Source organism: Crassostrea angulata, chromosome 6 (assembly GCF_025612915.1).
Source record: "Crassostrea angulata isolate pt1a10 chromosome 6, ASM2561291v2, whole genome shotgun sequence".
Classification (NCBI taxonomy): Eukaryota; Metazoa; Mollusca; class Bivalvia; order Ostreida; family Ostreidae; genus Magallana; species Magallana angulata.
In genome coordinates this window covers 1,902,000-1,922,996 of record NC_069116.1, presented here as the reverse complement: position 1 = coordinate 1,922,996, position 20,997 = coordinate 1,902,000, and the positions used below count along the sequence as shown (strand labels likewise).

The window sequence follows — 20,997 nt, the reverse complement described above, 5'->3', positions numbered from 1 at the left end:
ATTGCTTGTATATAAAGACTGGTAAAACGAATGGGGTTATCATTTCTAGCTAACGGTTAATTTAGATTCATCGATCTCGCTATACTACTCGGTTGTTTGATTCATCGATCTCGCTATACTCCTCGGTTGTTTTCACTGTTTAAACCCAAACTCTGTATTCCAATCAAATATAAATTTTGCATTTTTATAATTACACCATGCATCTGTTATCAAAACGATAATGAGGCGGCGTCTCAGTGATGTGAAGTTAATATCATCAAACGATTTTCGAATCGATTTTTATTAATTGACATTAAACATGTTGCATTCAAGTTTTGATACTTGTTATGGGACAATAATTCATTTTCAAGTTTGGCCACAAGTGGATCGTGTATACGTATAGTTGTAAAGAAAACAATAAAATAAACCTGTGTAAAAGCTGTGTAGGACATGTAACTACATCTTTGTAGCTTAAAGTATTGTAGCCGAATGTGTTTTTTTCAAGAACCCTGTTTGCTAATTTGCACTACTAAAGTATTTCAGTGTTGTATTTGTCTCCTGAAACATCGCCCCCTTCATCCTTGTCCTTCATGAATGCTTGCTATCAGGACGTATACATTCCATTCGTTGTATCAATAACGTCCGTGTTGACTGGCCTAATTTGTTTTTCCAGCAAACCTTTCCCCCTGTGTGTATGTTATCCTTCCTCGTTCATATCCTTTCTTATGTTAACTTTATTCTACCCTTCCTTTTTGCTAGTATCCTTTACAAAGCAACCATCCCATTATTATCAGAGCAAAGAACCCTTGTCTTATTGTAAGCATTGTCATGTATATTAAGCCAAACATTTGACAGGATTTTTGTGAAGCGGAAGTTAAAAAATAACATTTCAAAATATAAGCAATATAATATCGCTAACAGGAAAAAAACATGTGTAGTGTATAAATTTTGAAACGCTGCCAAATTAATTTTACTGTCACTTACAATTGCTCCTCAAACAAAGGGTTAAATAGTTACAAATCGGATACCGGTTATAAATACTGTTAATAATTTTTTTAAGGTCTATCATAGTTGACTGACGAAACAAAAATGCGTACTTTAATGACTGAGACAACTGAAATGATAATTGTCGGCAACAGACAAAGACACAGGTCACTGGCGCATTCTATCGTTTTAAAGAAGCATCGCAAAAACAAGAAGCCACAAGTTAAGATTAGGTTGTAGCGACGAGTTAATCTGTGGGCCATATACTTTATCACTCATGAATGTCGAGCGCTAGAAGAGAATAATTTATTTATATCGGGACATGCGACCAAAAATGTTCGCACAGAGTTAAATGTACGGCCAAGCTTGCACGAGGGAACACATAACTGATAGATGGGGTTAGTGATTGCATGCATATCCATACATTAGGAGAGTTTGTTCCTACCACAGGTAAGGATTGCTTCGAAAGGTCAAAACGGAACATTTATATGTGTCTTTAATATATGCCGCTGTTTGGTGTTGGTGTTTATTTGTTTGTTTATCTCTGTTGTTTCTTTCCATTTTAAAAGACCCTTAACCATTGTTCCATTTCTGATTCCAAAAGCACTGTATAAAATAAGGCACAAAAGATTAGAGTGACGTCACACGCACCGACTCGCTTCGCTTGACAGACGGCGACCGCCATTACATTTGATTCTTAGCAAAGAGTGAGCGAGTGTCATGCTTTCAAAAAATCTCTTATTTTCCACTGGAGATGTGTGCAGTAAATAATAACGAAAGACTTAAACTTACATAGGAAAGCCATGGAAGATAAGGTTTGTTCATGATTTTCCCAATAAGCACACTTTTTCCAATTTTGTTTACTTTTTGCGGGTGTGTTGTGATGCTACGCTTTACATCGGGTTCGGTGTACCAGGCGCAATAACTCGTACATTGTCTAGAAAAAATATAAGTTTAATCACGTATTTAATCATCATGTGTTTACTGGAGAGTTGTGTTATAAACGACTATCGCATTTTTATTACACAAAATTAAATATTATAAATTATATATTCGCCGACAACCCTTTCATCTCCTCCCCCAGAACAGTGAAAAGTGTATTCAAACAAAACAATAACTTAATGTTTATATCGTATACAGTTGTCATACAGTTTTTATACTTTTCCAATGTTGTGTAGACTCTCCAGTAATCCGTGTAATGTGTAAATTATGTGACATCATTGCCAACGTGATTGATTTTAAAAGTAACCACTGATTTGTACCAGTTTTCAATTACCTATTGGGTGAGATATTTTTATGAACGCCACCCTTCCTCTACCCTTCTTTTTACTTTACATGCATTCCTATTGATAGTAAGAAATATCGTCATTGTACAAGGAAAAGGAAGATGACATGATTACGTTAATTTGCATCATGTTTATATGGGTATAATTGAACTATTGATTAAACTTACCAGTGGTGTGGGTCTTGTGGGATGTGCTAATTATTACCTACAGACAGGGCAACTTGATGCTTAGTAAAGTGCATCTCACATTATACCTGCTACCAATAATCCGTTCATTTTTTTTATAAAGATATGTCATATAATCAGCATACAAAATCAATATTGTCATACACGGTACCAATAAAATTTGATGTTATTGGTTAAAATGGATAACCTTCTTGACCAGAATTTTTGTTGTGACTGAAATTACAAGTCTCAACTGTAAAACACGGAGGTTTAATTCCTCATGTCTCGTTATTAATGTCTAAACAAAATTCTATTAAAAGGTGAAAAGATCCTGACATATTAGGGTAGATATATACATGTTAGAGACAAATCTATCATGTATGTTTGTTAATATTCTCACTCATCATAATGGCATATAAATGTTGGTGTATGTAGTTTGAGTTTTTACATATTTTTACACTAAAACAGCTGAAGTAATTCAAAGAAAAAAAGCCTGAGCTCCATGCAGTCATAGCCGTTATATTTTACAGTTATATTGCCAACATAGTAATTAAGGTTTCGTAAATATGGTAAAGATAACGAAAAAAAAAGAGGAAATTTTTTTTTTGTGTTTGCAACATTTTGAAAGCGTTAAGGTTAGAGATAATTAAGATCTAATTGGTTTATATTGGTTTATAAATACAAAATTTTGTTTCCTTGAAATAATCCATACAGTGTATTCACAGAGTGCTCAGCTATTTTCAATTTATTCATCATTTACTTAATTCCTCTTAGGTATTGCAAAATTGAACAAATTTAGACGAAAAACATACTCGGTGCATAAATGAAATTTCCAAAGATTATCAATGAAATGAAAATGGATTGACATATTTATCATCTCAGTTGACAAGGTCACAATTATATAACTAAAGTCAAACCTCGTTATCTACAACTAGATGGGACTGGTTAAAAACTTCAAGATATCCAAGTATTCGAGATATCAAGGGTAAAAACCTTAAATTTTAAGTGTTTGGGATTTAAAATCACTTCGACATATCCATGGTATTCGAGATATCGGTGTTCGAGATACAAAAGTTTAACTGTATTATACTATTACTATGAAGTTGATTGAATGTTAAGAAGATTATAAACAATTAACATAATTCTAAGAAAGTGTAATATTCATATACAGCGTAGATGTCGATTGGAAATATGACTGCAACATGTGTACCTTGTAGCCACTGTATCCAGGGAAATATTTGCCCCCGTTTTATTTTTGCCCCTTTTGCCCTCATTGTCGGTAGGCAAATTTAAGACTGGGCGAATTCTAATGTCTTATATTATCTGACTTTAAACAAAGCTTACGCTGGGCGAATTCAACATAGGGTGAAACCATTTGCAAGTGAAGAAGGGCTAAAACAACATGGGGCAAAAATAACCTTGCTTACAGTATATAATTACTAAATAAGTTCATTTTATAACAGATTTATTAAAGTACATACTTTGATACCAGTCTTGAATCCAGGAGCATGTTTGCCCTTTATAATTACTTTTTATCCTAGTTTCCCTATTAATGGAAGGTCAGTTTTAAACAGGCTGATTTAAAAAAGCTATATATTTTTAAAATAAAACTATATTTAAAGGGCCATGGTCACAATTTTGGTCAAATTCTATTTAAATGTTTTTATTTATATTTACAATGCTTTAAAAATGCATTTCTAATGATCAAATAAAATTTGAGTGTCATTTGTAGAGTTATAAGCAAGATACAGGGCTCACAAGTCTTTGTCATGTAAACAAGGCTCGTGCCCTGTTTTTGTTTACATAGGTTCAATATACCATTAAGAAATATTTTTCTAGCTTATATGTCTATTTTTTTATTCATTTAAAGCATAAATAAACAGTTCCTAAAGTTTAACACATTCGTTTTAGGTTTCAAACTGAAATTTTTACTTTAACGTTCAAAATGTAAACGCACGCTTTGTTTATATAGCAAAGAATTTCAAGCTCTGTAACTCGCTTATAACTCAACGAACGACACTCAAATTCCAGTTGCCTATTAAAAATGCCCTTCTGAAGCATTGTAAATATTAAAATCGGGGGGGGGGGGGGGGGGGGAAATTTGACCAAAATGTGTCCATGCCCCTTTAATTTAGGCTAATGATAATTAATCTAAATGAATTTGGGAATTTTGGGAAAGTTCCTTGTTTTTCAAGTTATGCAAGGAAGAATCCTCCATTTTAGCACCAGTTGCTATTAAAAAGCCATAAATCCATTCATTTTATTATTATGTCACATAATACTTATAAATCACATTAATAATAATTGTTAATTGCACAAATCATTGAAATTTGCCTCAGAGATTGCTAAACACTGCAGTCATTTTAAAATTTACTAATAACTATCATCTTAATAGTCACAAAAATGATTATCGAACAATTTTATTTTATTTTTTTTTCATTTAAATCTGTCCATGCGTTGGTCTGATATGTAATTAAGTAATGATTAGTATTAATTACCATACAGTAGTGTACAGTGAACCACAGTTACAGGTAACACTTATAATGAATTCATTCATACAGCAAAGTCAGTTTTCAACAGTCATATCATGTAAGAAAGTTAACAGTTATTGCAAGTTACTTTTAAAATGATTCAAAATTGTTTGTTATTAGCACTTCAGTATACAGTACCGATCAGACCCAACCTAACAGAAAGTAAACCCTAACTAAACCCTGGGTTTACTTTTGGGGTTTACTCTCGGTTTGCTACAGGTTTACTAGAGTGGACCAAGAGTAAACCCAGAGTGAACACAGAGAGTAAACTCAAATCAGAAGTATGTCTTTAAAAGCAGACATAATATGTTTTTTTGGAATATACAAGAGACAGGAAGTACAGACAGTGACATGGTAAGATAGAAGACCAGTCTGCTTCACACTTCAGTGCGTACAGTGGACCCCAAAAGCAAACCCCGAGTAAACCCAAAGAAAACCCTGAGTGGGCCCAAAGTAAACCCCTAGTGGACGCAAATTTTTAAAAAGCATACCCAGAGTAAATCCAAAGTAAACCCTTAAAAGTAAACCCAGGGTTTAGTTTAGGTATGCTCTGGTGTTGTGTTGGGTCTGATTGGTATTATAAACACTGTGCTTAGTTGTTTAGTGTTATACTAGTCCCCAAGATGGCACAAAAGTGGCCATATGAGGTGCACTTTGTGAAAAAATCAGTTATATCATAAGATAGACCATTGCTTGATGAGTTTATAACCACTTTTGATAAGGATGTAATCTCTCCTGTAGGGTGAACTATTTACCCAATCTATGTATAGAATATCCTACTAGAATCAAAGAACTTCTTTGTACAGGAATTGAATTCATTCCAATAAGATTTTAACAAAACTCTAATAAAAAATAAAATCTTGAGGGAAAACTTTATTTACAATAAAAACACCTAAATACCTTGGTGAATTCAATTTTTGTAGGGATAATTTCATTCTATAGGAAACATTATTCCTGTACAGTAGGATTTCTTCAATATATCCTACAGAATTTTCTATATACCCTGTACAAAAAACATTTCCCCCATGGTAAATAATATTTTAAAACACACTAATAATTAAACATAAGATATTGACAACATTTAGAATTGAGGTAATGTTGTCATTGTTTGACAGTTTTGAAAATTTGTCAGTACAATAAACAATAACAGCTTTTTGATTCAATAAAGGACAACTGAAACAGATCTGCTTGTGATTTCAGTTACAACTTACAAAATAATGAAAATGTTGACTTTGCATTTAGAATTGACTGATTTATGGCAAGGTATTTATGATTACCTTGTTTAAGAGCTTTGGGTGATAGCAAGTTTTTAGATAAATATTGGACATTGAAACAGATTTGCTTGTAATTCAGATAATAACAATTTTGACCAAAAAAAAAATTAATAAAAAACTCCAACCCCCACCCCCCCCCCCCCCAAAAAAAAACCACAACAATAAAACCCCCAAATGATAAAACTCATTAAATATTGACTTTTGACTTAGGTTTTTATATTACAGTACATTTTACACCCCCACAGCAAAGAAGTAAAAAAAAACACAATAAGGGCCAATGGTCAAAGTTAGGGACATTGAAATCTCATGTTTGAATAAAATGATAGTCAATCTCTAGTGCTTTGTTGATGGGTTATACTTAAGCAGAAACAACTTTTATCCATGGAGACTTCATGGAATACTTTTTTCACTTCTAAAATCAAATCAGTGACATTTCATTATACTTCCATTGTAATTCTCATAATAAAATTGCCAGTAAAAAAACACAAGTAATCTGAAGAAAAACATTTTATTTCAAATGTGATTCACTATTTTTTTTTAAAATGAAGGCTACTTTATCTGCCTAAAACAACGATCTTCCTTTTTAAGTATTTTTGGTGTCCTCTTGTAAGCTATAAACACACCTTTTATGAGAGAAAACATTGGCCTTCAAATTTTTTAAAATATTAATTACTAGTAAAGTCTGCAACATGACTAACAAATTAATCAAAAATGACACTGGTATTAAAAAAGATAGGTGGATAAGGCGTGTAAAATGCCTATATACGGATGAATAAGACACTGAAAAATTAATTTATCAATAAATTTGATATTTTTTGAAAAGCATTGATCAAAACAATATATATTTAACATATCATCGATTTTTAACCTTAAAATATGTTTAATACTTTGAATATCTTGACTCAAACAGGCGTATACGTATCCAAACCTCCTAAAAATGTCAGCTTTTACAACTTCAAGGCTTATTTTTATTACAGAGTGATTCTGTGCTCCATATTTTCTCATAGTCTAGATGAGGTTTAATGGAAAACAAACCGATTTCAATCAACGAAAACGTGGAGAGATGACCCACTTTACAGAAAAAATATCATTTTATATCCCAACAATTGAACGTTTTGAAAAAAAAAATACACAAGCCCGTAAATTTGTGGCCAATACACGTAGTATTTAAACAGCCTACTTTGTTGTTTCTGAAATGGCTCAATGGTTAGAGCATCTGGCATAAACTAACCTTATATATCTAGGGTTTTTATGTTATGGGTTCGATATCACCAAAATTTAAGGCAATTCTTTTTCTTATCGTTTGTTCAATATAATAAAAACTGAATATAGTCAGAAATTGTGCTTTTTCAAACTTTGGTTATATTTGAATAGATTTATTAAAAAAAAAATTAAAATTGCATTTCACGACGAAACGTAATGGGCATTTGCGTCATCTTATCCCCCCCCCCCCCATTTTCTTTGTTGCTGTTTTTGAATAGTCATACAAAATTAGCTATGCTGCCCTATACATGATACACTACAATTCAAACATGAAATAATGATTGTTTAATTAAAGGATCTTTATGAATAAGAATTAATATATTTCAATAAAGTCTAATAACGAAAACAAAAACAATGTAGCTAAATGCGCTTTGTAATACCACTATATTATTTAATTGATTGTGAGTTCCAGTTGATAACATGATTCTACAACACTTATGAAGAATCCTTTGTCGTTTTTTTTTATCGTAAAGAACAATGCAATGTAACTGCCAGGAATGAGGAAGCTGTAAGGAGTCAAGTGTTCCAACTGTTAACAAAGCTCAGGGCACACAATGGATTCAAACTTCCTTATTTCGTAATCATCGCAAAGTACTCTTTGCATTTTGCAACATAAACATTATTTAAAAGATGAGAGAGAGAGAGAGAGAGAGAGAGCGCTGAACTGAATCTTAAAAAACTCACATTCAAAGATGACTCAATTAATGTAAACATCGTTTTACGAACAAAGTGTTAATCTGTCATTTAGCAAAACAGAAAAGCACTTAAAAAATGACATACAATGTTTTTCATAAAAAAGTATTAAAAGGGTTCGATGGTCGTGGCCTTTTTAGACTGTAATGATTTCCTTTAAAAGAAGAGCTCTGTATGAAAATATGGGTAAAAACCAAAATTCAAAGGTCAAATATATGGATTTTTTCTTTACTAAATAATAGTTATAGCCTAGCAAATGATATCTTAAAATGTTAGGTAAATCTGATGGTTAAGGTGTTGACAATCCAACCTCCATAACTGAACTTGGTAGTGTTTTTGGGAACTAAGTGCACGCACTATACTGTACTGACATTTTCTAAAAATACATTTTTGTGATATACCATATTTATTCTTAAATAATTAGCAGATAAAGGTTTGGTTCATTATCAGTGGGCAGATCACTACAATCGTAACAGCACATTTAAACCGGAAGCCTCTTTAATGTATAGTGCGTAGAGGGCACTTAGGACTTTATCAAATTAACAAGCCATTTCAGTCCTGATCATACATAGTTATACTTGAATTCTATAGTTCCTCAGCGTACCGTATGCTATAAATTTGAACGATATCCGTTAATATTTTATCAATGAAATATTTTCAGTAAAATTTTATTACTAATTAATTTTTTTGCAAGTAATTAACATTTTAATTGCGTTCATAAAAATTTTTAAAATTAATATGGATTGATAGATTTTATGTAAAGCGCTCATATTGAAGTTTCTTGGTCTTGTTTTGATTGACAAAATGCACTACTTGGAAAGCAGAGTAGCAAAATATTTGGCACTTGTCTTAATTTTCAGAAATAGTCTTTTAGATTTTTAAAAGTCGCATATTACCTTTTCTTATTTTTCGATAGTGCAGTAACAATAAAAGTCATATTGATTTTTGTTATTTTCTTACATGCTACATGCACAATAGCCCTTTATGTATATATGATACATAAATACGACTCTCTTATCACAATTCTATACAACTTAAACGTGACATTGAATTCTTCATACTTGTACGGAATTCTTTTTTCGCTGAATTATTGTGTATTGTCACTGACTTTATATATATTAAACTCATTTATAATGTCTTTCCAGGGAGTGGCGAGCGCTCAAGCTAAGCTGATTACGAGAAGCAAAGCAAAGACGTCTGTGGACCACAGAAAGATAGTCAATTACCTGGAGAAAATCAGCAAAGACGAGTCAGGCGCCCCTGTCAAATGGAAGTTTAGCAAGAAAGGAGTTAAGTATGCTCAGGGAATAAGTAAGCACATTACAAAAGGACCCGCCGGTAAAAAGGTAAAGCGACTTCAAGGCCGTCCAATGAGAACGGACAGCAGAGACGCTAAGAATGAGGAGAAAGCTGAAAAACCCTCAGTGGTCAAACGGAAAGGAGGCAGAAAAAAGAAAATTGTTGAAGCGACTGAAACTGACACAAAAGTAGAAGGAACAGACGATAACGATGATGGTGGGTTACAGACAGACAATCTTATTATCAGCATCAGAAGGGTAGGCTCCGAATCAGCCAATCATGGCACAACGGAGCGGATTGTCACCATACATCCTGTGGACAATGTCGCAGCACCAGAGGAAACGACTTCGAGAGTCATTACTGATACAGCTTCAGAGATTGCTCCTAAGAAAAAACGTGGAAGACCAAAGAGTATTCACAAAATAATCCAGGAGAAGGTCAAGGCTAGTAGATTAAAATTGTCAAGTACAAGAAATGATGAATCTAGCAAAGGAGAACCCAAGAAAAAGTGTGAAGCATTGCGGAGTCTTGAAAAGGTAGTAGCTGCTAAAAGAGGACGCCCAAGAAAAAAAGTACTTGAAAACACAGAAAAAAGCTCAAAGAAAGAGGAGGAACCCGACTCCAGAGAACAGTCTGTATCAAGATTTGATTCAGATATCGAAAGCATAGATTCAAACATCAGTGGTTCATCATCCAGACAGAAATCAAAAATAAGAAAAACGTACCAAGGAATAAGATTAGGGCCAAGGAAATTGCTTAGAAGTCAAGATAATTTGATAACGAGGAGAAAGAAAGGCACGTTGTCTTCAATAGCTGCGCCAAAAATTAAAAGGAAACGTACACTGAGTAGTGATTTTGAACTTTTAGACGAAGTGTCCTTAAAGCGTAAAATAAGGAGAGAGGAATTAGATGATATAAGTCGAGAATCTTCTATAGACAGAGACGACGGCAGATCTAGATCGGTTCCAAAAGAGGAACAGATCATCTTGCCCAAAACATTAACTGATGAAAAAACAGAAAAAGATGAAAGCTCTAAACAACCTGAGACATCATCTGGAAAGAAAGTGGTTGACAAAGATTTGACAAAGGAAAACACAGAGCATGTTGAAAAGAAAACAAATGGATCTAGAACTATGGGCCCTAAATGTAAACGACGAGGGAGACCTCCGAAGAACTCAAACATTGTAAAAGAAGAATATGGGGGGAATGCAAAAGTGGAGGGCGATAAAAAAACACTTCTAAAAAAGCAAAGTTTAATGGAAAGAAGTATTCCAAAATTGTCAAAAATTGAGAAAGAAGATGACATGAGATCCACAAATCTCAGTCTAAAGAATCCAAGTTTCATAGAAATTGCAAGTGATGAAAGTGCAGCAACATTCACAAACACTCGTAGTGTCTTTACTTTTGGAACTCTAAAGATAATTGGACCAGGTGGTGTTAAATTGAAGGGAAATTCTCCTTTCAAGCAAGTGATCGATTCTCCAAACGAAAATTCACATATAATTTATGAAAAACGTGACAAAAAGGAGAAACTTGCTTGTGTTGATACGAAAAATGGGGCATCTACAGAGACAAGTAAACAAGAAATCGTGTTAGAAAATAAAGAATCCATAATAGAAGACGATGCCGCTAATCGTGATAAACTGAATGACGCTGAAAAACCCGTTATACCAACTGAAAACAATGACGATAGCAAAATAGAAAAGAAAGATAGCAAGTCTGTAGATTCATTTGCTTCTGAAATAAACAGTGTTGATACAAAGCAAGCAAGAGGACCAAAAGAAGATTCAGATTTGATAAATGAGCAGGTTACTGAAAATCGTAAAGATCTAGATGAAGACACACCAAACTCACCAGCAGAGCTAAAAGCAACTGAAGACAATCTATTAATGAAAACAAAGGATATTTTGACGAATGAAAAGAGTAACATTGAAAAAGAAGTTGGCACCTTGAATGATTTTCCGATGGATGATGATCATTCAACAACATCTGCAAGCGAAATCGCTAGAGAGATCAATGTTAGTGAATCCGAATGTCTCCGATCTTCTACACAAATGGCTGCTGAAGATAACAGCACTGTAGGAAAAGGCACCGAAAATGATGCGCAAGCTGAAAGTCAAATTGAGGAAGAAAAAGTAATAAATGCAGACGTACACTCATTAGTATCAGAAAACTTGGATGAAAAAACTTCAGTTCCAAGTAAGGACGATATTGAGATTGAAGAAGAAGTAACAAGTAAAGATTCTGTTGAAAGTCACATAAAACAACTTATTCCGCTAGAGGATAACATAAAAAGACATGTCGAAACTACATCGGAAAATCAAGTTTTTGAAAATAATTTTACTGAAAAGACTGAAAATCAAGAAAAGCAGGGAAACGAAACAGTGGAGAAAAAGGAAAATTTGAAGGTGGCAGGTAGTGAAAATAACGCCGAGAATGGTGAACAAAACGTTGCAAACATAGCTCTTCAAAATACAATCCATGAAGAAAATGAAAATGAATTGAAGGATCATTCAGAAGTGGTTGAAAACGCAGAAATCGTTACAGAACCAAACACCTCTACCGTGGAAGAAGAGGATAAAAATAAAATGTCTGAAAATGAAAGCAACGATTTGGATGTCTCAAGAACAAGCGATTTAGCAACAGTTCGCCTAACAGAGTCATTGAGGAGCGAGAGCAAGGATTCTAAGACAGAGGATGAAAAAACTGAATGCCTTGAAACATCTGAAACGCCACTAGAGGAAACTGAAATTCCTGGACATTATTTTAGAAATATCGAAAAGGAATCTGAAATTTTGGATCAAGAACAGAATCTTCTGCATAAAGACGAGACCGAGACTTCAGACAAAATGAATCTTGATAGTTCATTCGATGACAAGCCAGACCCGAATATTGAGAAGGATGAGAACTCAAGTTCCTCAGATCTTAGTCTTAATAACAGCGGGAGCTTTACCTCACTAAAGGATGATTATTCGAAACTAACAGAAGAATCAAGCCCTGAACAAGCTGAAAAGACATGGAAACGGAAAGGAAATAAAAAAGTTTCACCTACCCAAAGAGTATTTCAACTACGTCAGAAAGCATCAAGATCACCACTTGAAATAATTGCGATGAGACAAAGTAAAGAGGAGAGAGAATACTTGCTGGAACAATCTCAAAAAGCATTTAAAAGGGAAGAGAAACAAAGACGAATGAGAACAAAGCAACAACGGCTTGAACACAATTTTGATCAAGGTAACCCATTAGATGCTGATCTGAAAGATGCATCCGATACAGATGAAAAGATGACTGCAAGTGGCCAAGCAGACATTTCTGTTGAAGAAAGTACACACAGCAATGATGCAGACAAGCATACAAACATTGAAGATCTGGAGCATCAATGCAAGCCTTGTAAGGTTATTCTTATCGATTTTATGAGGTATTTGAATGTGACCGAAAAGTTAGACCCTGATGCTGATGATCTACAAGGCGAAAAATCGCCAGTTCCAGAAGATATCGCTTCCCAATCTTTAGAGACAGCAGCAGAAGAAAACGAACAAAAAGATGACGAAACCAAAGAAGCAGCCAAGGAAACTGAAACAAAGAAAAAGCGCAGGCCATCAGCTCGTAAACAAGCTACAGGCTATATCTTTAATAGAAAACTTACTGCAGAAATCGTTCGTTATCCTGAGGACGAACGAACACCGCAATCAGATTTTGTTGTACCCCCTCTAAGACTGAAAATAAAACAAAACCTTATTTATGAACCAAAGAAAAAACTGAAACCTGGTCGTCCAGCAAAGAGAAAAGCTAGAAAAAGTATGAGTCCTAGAAAACGAGCGAACAATGCAAGTTACCGCCGACCAATCCTTTCCTCGGAAAGCCAAACCATTCAGAACAACACCGATTCTACTCAATTCGACTTACAAAGTTCTGGGGACGTTAATGATTCGGAAATGTGTGAATGTATCTATAATCAATGTGGATTCCAATCAGATCGTAAAAATATTGAGAAGCATATTTATCGTCATCTTAAAGGCACAAAAATGACATGTCTGAAATGCAGAATGACTTTCAAGAACAGTAGTACAGCATACGCACATTCGGGAAAAGAACATCCAAATGAAGAGGTACTGATAGAACCTGCTGAAAAATGTGACATCAAACAGTATTACAAGGTACATTTACCTGCGATTACATCCGCTACAAATCAAATAATTCCGCAAGTTGAACAGTCCCCTGAAGGAGTCATAATTAAAGTTGTGCTCCCAGGCAGTCGCCATGGAAAAGGTTGTTACTGTTGCAGCTACTGTGATTTCTCGTCATCATTGCAGCAAGATATTCTTGATCACATCAATGAAAATCACAGACCAGATATTCAATATACCTGTTCAATTTGTGAACAGCGATTTATTGGAAGCAAGGACGGTATCGCTGAGCATTTCAAAACCGAACATCCAAACGATCCAATTTCCTTCAAATCTATGCCTGATTTTTATGATGCAAGTAAAGGTGTGGAACAAAGTCTATCTCTGGGGTCAACTGATAAAGGAAATATATTTGAGAAATTTTCGGACATGTTTCCTCGTGACAAACAAAATATCGACCGGTTCTCAAAAGCGGATAGGACACGGTGGCTAGAAAAAACGTCGGCGGAAGCTGACAGCACGACAGCGGAACACGATGATTTACATAAAGGGTCAGATGAAAGCCAGAAAGGAAGCAAAGAAAGTGAAGTGCCTACCCACGCTAGTGACTTGGAACCAGTGGAAGACGGAATCGAAGCTTTGGCAAAAGAATATGGAAAAGAAACTACTGAGGAGAGAATTGGAAATGAGGATCAAACTACAGGCGATAAAAGGTATGTTAAGCTTATTTTTTGTTTATTAATTAATGAAATTTTGACAACAATATTGCCATAGATTAAAAAATCTTATTTGTCTTTTTAGTGCCGGTACAGACATCGAAGAGTCAAATGATATGGGCTTGAAGATCGTGGATGTTGTGAGTTTGCGAGATCAATCAAACATTGATTGGCCTGAAACTCCTCCATCTTTACCACTGTCGCAAACAGTTACTGGAAACTATCCTTTTGCGCAGATGCAAACATTAAATCATCAAAGTATTGCTCAAAGCAATGTTAGTATTGTGTCTGCCTTAAGTACGCCCCGACAATATCCACACAACTTCACGCAAAACCTGCAACAAAGACATGGTTTAGGTCCTCAAGCAATTTTACCTCAGAGAAATCAAACGCCTTCATCCCAGTCATCTATGCCAAGAAAGAAGAGTGATGGAAAAACTTGCACGACATACAAATGTGAAAAGTGTAATGTACATGCACCAGTTCTAGCTACTATGGTGGAGCATTTACGTCTTAGCCATAAAGATATTGAAAAACTTTTCTTATGCCCGTACTGCAGACAGTATGAAGGAGCGACAGAACCAGACATACATCGACACATTAAACAGTTCCACAATCAAACGATGCAACAAAAGAGTCCACCCGTTGCTTTATCTAGCGCTGCAAAACAACATCTTAGAACAATTCAAGTTGCATTAGGAGATGGTTATACATCAACAGAGAAAGTAGTAATGGAAAAAGATATTTATAAATGCCTAAAATGCAATGGCCATATGCCTTCACTTGATTTTATTTATTCGCATCTAGAAAAGCAGCACAACGAGTTTTTCGTTAATGCATGTCCTGAATGCAAAAGGTTTAGGCATAAAGATGAGCAGGTTGTGTTTCAACACATAAGAGATGTTCACGGAAAAAGCACAGAAAATATTACCCTTTCTGTGGCCATTGAAGAAAATCTTTTCACAAGAGTGCAATGTTTGACAAAAGGGAAAGTAGTACCGTCAAGGCCACAGTCGACAAATGTCCCAGTTCAAAGTGCTAATGTTTCAAAAACAACTTCTTTACCACCCGATCATTTCCAAAACCAATTTCCACATTATTCCGTTGGCAGATCAAACATCCCACCTGTCTCATTTATTCGGTCTTCTGTCCCGGCTTCAACATCAGTTGTGTCTAGTCCTCAGCAAACACCATTTCCAAGTAAATCATCACTGCGCAAATCACGGCCTGTACACAGGGATTCCCCTCGTTTATATTCATCAAGAGTAGATGCAGATATCAATCAACCAGGACCTGGTAATGCTTCGGAACCCCCTCCCCTGATGAGAGCTCCCCCTCCTCTCATTAAATTTCAGCAAACGCAGTTTGGAAAGTCATTACATCCCTCACAGGATATTCGAACTCAATCTCCCCAAGGTGATACATCAGTCCGTGGCACGTCCTTTGGAATGACAGATCGATTACAAAGGTTACATAGTCCAAACTCGAGTAGAATTGGCTCTCCGTTACCACCAGCTGCCAGTTCCCCGCCCATTACTAGTCGTCCCGTATTGAAGATTCCAAATGTTCGTCATAGTTTGTCTTCTACCATTTCCTCCCCACCTCCGCCATATTCGGTTGCTGTAAACGCCCGAGGTCATACAGCAAATGTTCTTGATTTGTCACGCCAAATGGCTAATCCTGGTATCAGATCGACAAGTAGAACTACTCCCGACGGCGAAGACGTCTCTCCTGACGCATTCCAGATATTTAACATTAGACCAGGTACTCCACAGTCCGACCCAAACATTAACAAATATAACCAGTTTCAGGTGAGACCAACTAGTGCTCTAAATCCAAGAATGCTTGTTGGTATGCAATCAAGTCCAAGAATGCAGGCGCTCAGTCAGCGTCTACAAACTGTAAAAGGAATTATTCCACAGAGACAGTTTTTACCTAGACAAGGATTTGCTTCGCCAAACGTAGTTGTGGGTGATAACAATTTGCCAATAGAGGGTAGAATTTTCAAATGTCCCTATTGTCCACAAATAATTCCCTTATTGATTTCTGAAGTCGCTGGACATATTGAGCAGAAACATCCTGGTTCTTCTATCGTTTTCCATAGAATATAAATGTATAAAAACTCTGCAGTGTCAGATTGTGAAATGGATATTGAATTTAAATTAAACGTTTTCAGAGACTTGACGTTTTTAGCGATTTTTCCTTTTTGTCGGAAGGAAATATGCTTTAAGAGTATTGTTCTGTAATGTTAACATTTTATTTAAAAGAATGAATTTTGCAAATTATGTATTGTCGTGGTTTTTTGTGTATGTAAAATCCCTCATGAAATTGTATAGGGCGTATTGAGTGATGATGCCCTTTGTAAGGTATAATGAATCCATATCTGTATGCATTTGTTTTCAGTGGTAGGTGGGTTTGGTTAGGAGGACAGTACATGTAGCTATTGGTACTGAAGAATTCAGGAAATGTTTTAATGATCTCCATTGTCATGTGTTCACTTAAGTTATTGATGTAAGATACAAATGTAGGCACCTTAAGTTATATTAAAAATTTAAAATCAAATTTTAAGACCAAAATTAGATTTATTAATAAAGTTTAATAAGATAAATTGATTTACTTATCTCTGAATGAATTTGTATCCTGATAATTGTCCAATTAATTTTTCACTTATTTTCGTGTGTATGTGTAAGGTGTATTAACTATTATGCAATTGAACCCAGAATTGCATATTAAAAGAATTATCAGTGGCATTATTTATTTTCTCCATTTCATCCAGTGGACCACTTCTTTATTCATTATTTGTACATACTGTGCGTGTAACATATTTTCACTACTTTATTGTTTTTCATTTTAATAACATAATTTTCAAAGAATAAAATTGTTAAAAGTTTCCTTTTGAATTTATTTTTCTTATGTAAAAAAAGGAATGTATATTTGATAATGAATGTTTCAAGTTGCGATATATATAATTTTATTCTATGAATTCAAAATATCGTGTGATCTTTTTCAAATTTATTCCAGTCGTTTATATCTGGAAATAATCGAAAGTAAATGATATTAGATGTCTCACTTCTGAAATTACAAAGGATGTAGAGTTAAGCTCAAAATATTGATTTTCCAGTGTATGCTATTCAGTAAATTTCGAAAAATAGAAATTATTTCTATGAAGGTAAAAAGTATAAATCGGTGTCAATCTAGTAACCTCAAAATAAATTATGCCCCCTTTTAAGAAGGGAGGTCATATTGCTTTGCTGCCGTCGGTCGGTCCACCTACAGTTTCCGTTCATTTTCTTCACCTAGGATGCACATATTGAAATGACATTTAGTATACTGATTAATCATAATGATATCTAGGTCAAGTTAGATTTTGGGTACGATCGGGCAATTTTCGACAGAGTTGTGCCCCTTGGACGTAGAAAAATTCCAATTATTTGCAGTTTCAGTTCCTTTTCTTCGCGTAAGAGGCACATATTGAAATGAAATTTGGTATACAAGTTCATCATAATAATATCTATATCAAGTTCGATTTTGGATTACGGTCAAGTATTTTTTGACAGAGTTATGTGCCTTGGACGTAGAAAAATTCCAATTATAAACAGTTTCCGTTTATTTTCTTCGCGTAGGAGGCACATATTGAAATGAAATTTGGTATACAGGTTCATCATAATAATATCTAGTTATAATTTGCATAATATCTAGATATACAAAAATATACATTATTTTAATTATTTTGTACATATTATTGAATGTTTTTTAAGAAAATCGAAAAAAAGGTTTTATTTGCAAGTAAAACTCTGTAGAATTAAAGATGTGTTGTTAATAAATACACAATGTAAATATCTAATGAAACATCAATCAATGGCAATTAAATGTTTTAGCTTTTTAATTAAATATGATTTATGAAAAAGAATAAACAAATCTTTTCATATTTTTTTTTATCTATGAATAAAATATTTTAAAAATGTATCGTAAAGAGAAGAAATGTTAGGCAATCATTTTTGAAATAGAAAATGAAATGAAATATATTACAATCATTTTTAGAACATTTGCTCATTTTCAAAATTAATCACCAGATTAAAATCAAGCTGATCACGATTCTAATAATAGACGTGTGTTTTCTGTTCAAACTCTCCTTTCGAAGACGAAAAACACTTCCTATTAGACTGTCAAATTTATGATTATAAAAGGGAAACATATTTTTGATAGGTAATATAATGATCATCCAAATAATAAGGTACTGGTTATTTGGATAATTTGAATATTATGGATTTAACGGTTAAATCAAGATTTCAAAATAAGATCAGCCAAATTTGTTCATACAGACTTTAACCATAGAATAAATCTTCTACATGTGAAAATTTTTATAATTAAATGGGAAAAGTTACTAAAAGGTCCAATTGACCTGGTGCAGTTTAGTTTATTACACAAAGTCTCTAAAATACTAGTAAACAATTGGTTACTTACTTTCTTACCTACATTCTTACCTAGTTACTTGAAAGAAAATGAAAATACATAATTTCATGCGATAACTAAGATTTCTATATATGGTTTTGGATATACTCATTATTGTAATATTAAATGAAACATTGAATTTAACAGAAGCGAACTACATAACATGTTTTTGTAGTTGTTCATGCAACTCCGACATGAAACTCCTGGAGTATGAACAAATTAAGACACTTCTCCAGAATCATTCAAGGATTTTCCAAATTTTCTCCGTCGCTCTCCAATATCTCAAATATTGGACTGTGGACCATGCAAGGCTAGATTGACGAATACAACTTATTGTTTTTAGGCAGACTACACCAATTAGACCAAAACTCTTTACAAAATCGGATTTATAGGTTTATTTTTAATGTTCATGCAACTGAAAAATTTTTGCAACTAAAAACTTGTTACGAACAGCTTAAAAGTATAAGTTTTTCAATGTGATTTTTAATGGCTGTAATATTGTTTTTAACAAAAAGAATATTCGAAATTGGTTATCAAAATAATATGGACAGAGGAAGAAAAACAATGGCATGACTCTCTCTGTGTTAACCCGGAACTCTCTTTTTTTAGTAGAATACATACGAATTTGAGCCCTAATAAGCTGTGGCAGATTGCTAAAGAGGATCCTTCAAAACGATTGTTGATCAACTTTTTAGTTCAATTTTCATCAATGAAAACTGTATATAAAACTTGTTCTTTATGTTATAAGGATACAAATAGCTATAATATGTACCATGTTTTAAGCTATTATAACCTTTTAGAAGACAGAGAAATTATGCTTGAAAACAATTTAGAATTCAATTTCTTATGTCAACGAATATATATTGTTTGAAAATCAAGATACAGAATTACAGTTTTTATTCTTTATGTGATGTGTCAATGGTACAAGTTTTGAAAATATATCGTATACAAAATGGAAACAGATTATGTTAATTAATGCATCTATGTTGTATAAAAACAAAGGATTCTTGGCAATAAATTGCCGTTATCAATAAATGTCTATCGAAATATGTAATTATATAAATATGTTTTGTTTCTGTTCTGTTTTCACATGAGTTTATGATTCGATTATGGAATACTCTCCATTAATTTGGAGGAAATAAAGAATATCTTAAACATTGACTGCTTACATTAGGATGTCGCCGGTCTTATAACATACCAGGCCGTGCAGACAGATTATCGTACCGCGCTATACTATATCGTGCAGACAAATTATCATACCTCGCTAACGCGCGGTGTGTTCATTTGTCTGCACGACCAGGTGTGTTATAGGACTGGCGACACCCAAAAGTAAGCATTCAATGCTTGATTAAATGAATTTATATCACGGCTGTAACTGCAGAAATGTTGTTAAATTTTAATTTTTCTTGGCATTTAGACAGGGTTCATTTTATTTTTATTGAAAAAAAAAATTTTTAAATTACAAATAAAAGACATTTGTAAAATGAATTTTAAGTTAATTTAATATTCTTAAAACAAGATTGCTATAAATAATTGTCTAAATTAATTTTTGTTATCTAAAAAAGAATTAGATCATGGACTCAAATGGTAAACATAAGTAGTAACAGATTAAAACGGAAAAAAGGATTGACTTGTACCCGGTAAATAAAAACTGATTTATACATAAAGTATGCTCATCTAAATATTGCTCATAAGTTTATCGGAATAATTATGTTTTTTAGATTAAGAACAAAGTTTGAATGAACAACTTTTACTTAACCTATTTTTTAAATATTGCTGAAGTATTATAAAGGGCTTACTAAATAGCAAACCGTCAGACATCATATTAATGTAAATTTGATATCAATTTCTCATTATGAACTGTTATTTTTTAAAACACAAAGGAAAAATGTTTTAATAAATATTGTAATCATTGAAATAATTATTTTACAAGTCAAGAAAAAGTTTTGATCTGCATGCAAATAAGGGAACCAATGAAATCAATATCTGCACGATGTAATTGATATCTAAAATAAATTCATAAATAGTGAAGTGATCAAGATATAAAATATTCTTTAAAAAATAAGTTTAATTTTTCTTGAAAGTTGCATACACATTGACTTATTTGGTGTTTTATCTTGTTTTTATTATTTTCTTTGTTTCACAAATTCTGATTTCGATTGTTGCTTATCTACAAATTTTTTTTAACTATTTGAATGATTACTTTTTCTGTAAAAAAAAATATTTATC

The 20,997-nt window shown here is 33.5% G+C and overlaps 1 protein-coding gene across 2 annotated transcripts; it reads left to right on the top strand.

The window, feature by feature from the left end:
- The first annotated feature begins 1,150 nt into the window (after window positions 1-1,150).
- On the top strand, window positions 1,151-17,208 carry LOC128187843 (uncharacterized). 2 transcript variants are annotated; one of them, XM_052858470.1, is made up of 3 exons: window positions 1,151-1,413; window positions 9,320-14,313; window positions 14,402-17,208. In XM_052858470.1, the coding sequence occupies exons 2-3, from the start codon at window positions 9,545-9,547 to the stop codon at window positions 16,425-16,427; spliced, it is 6,795 nt and encodes a 2,264-aa protein (XP_052714430.1). In that variant the 5' UTR covers window positions 1,151-1,413; window positions 9,320-9,544; the 3' UTR covers window positions 16,428-17,208. The 2 variants fall into 2 exon arrangements, with proteins under 2 accessions (XP_052714430.1, XP_052714429.1); XM_052858469.1 differs by lacking the exon at window positions 1,151-1,413 and adding an exon at window positions 1,619-1,778.
- The last annotated feature ends 3,789 nt before the right edge of the window (window positions 17,209-20,997 follow it).

Coding starts and splice junctions, on each gene's coding strand:
- LOC128187843 (XM_052858469.1), top strand. Junction 14,314..14,401: donor CAAACTACAGGCGATAAAAG/GTATGTTAAGCT, acceptor TTGTCTTTTTAG/TGCCGGTACAGACATCGAAG.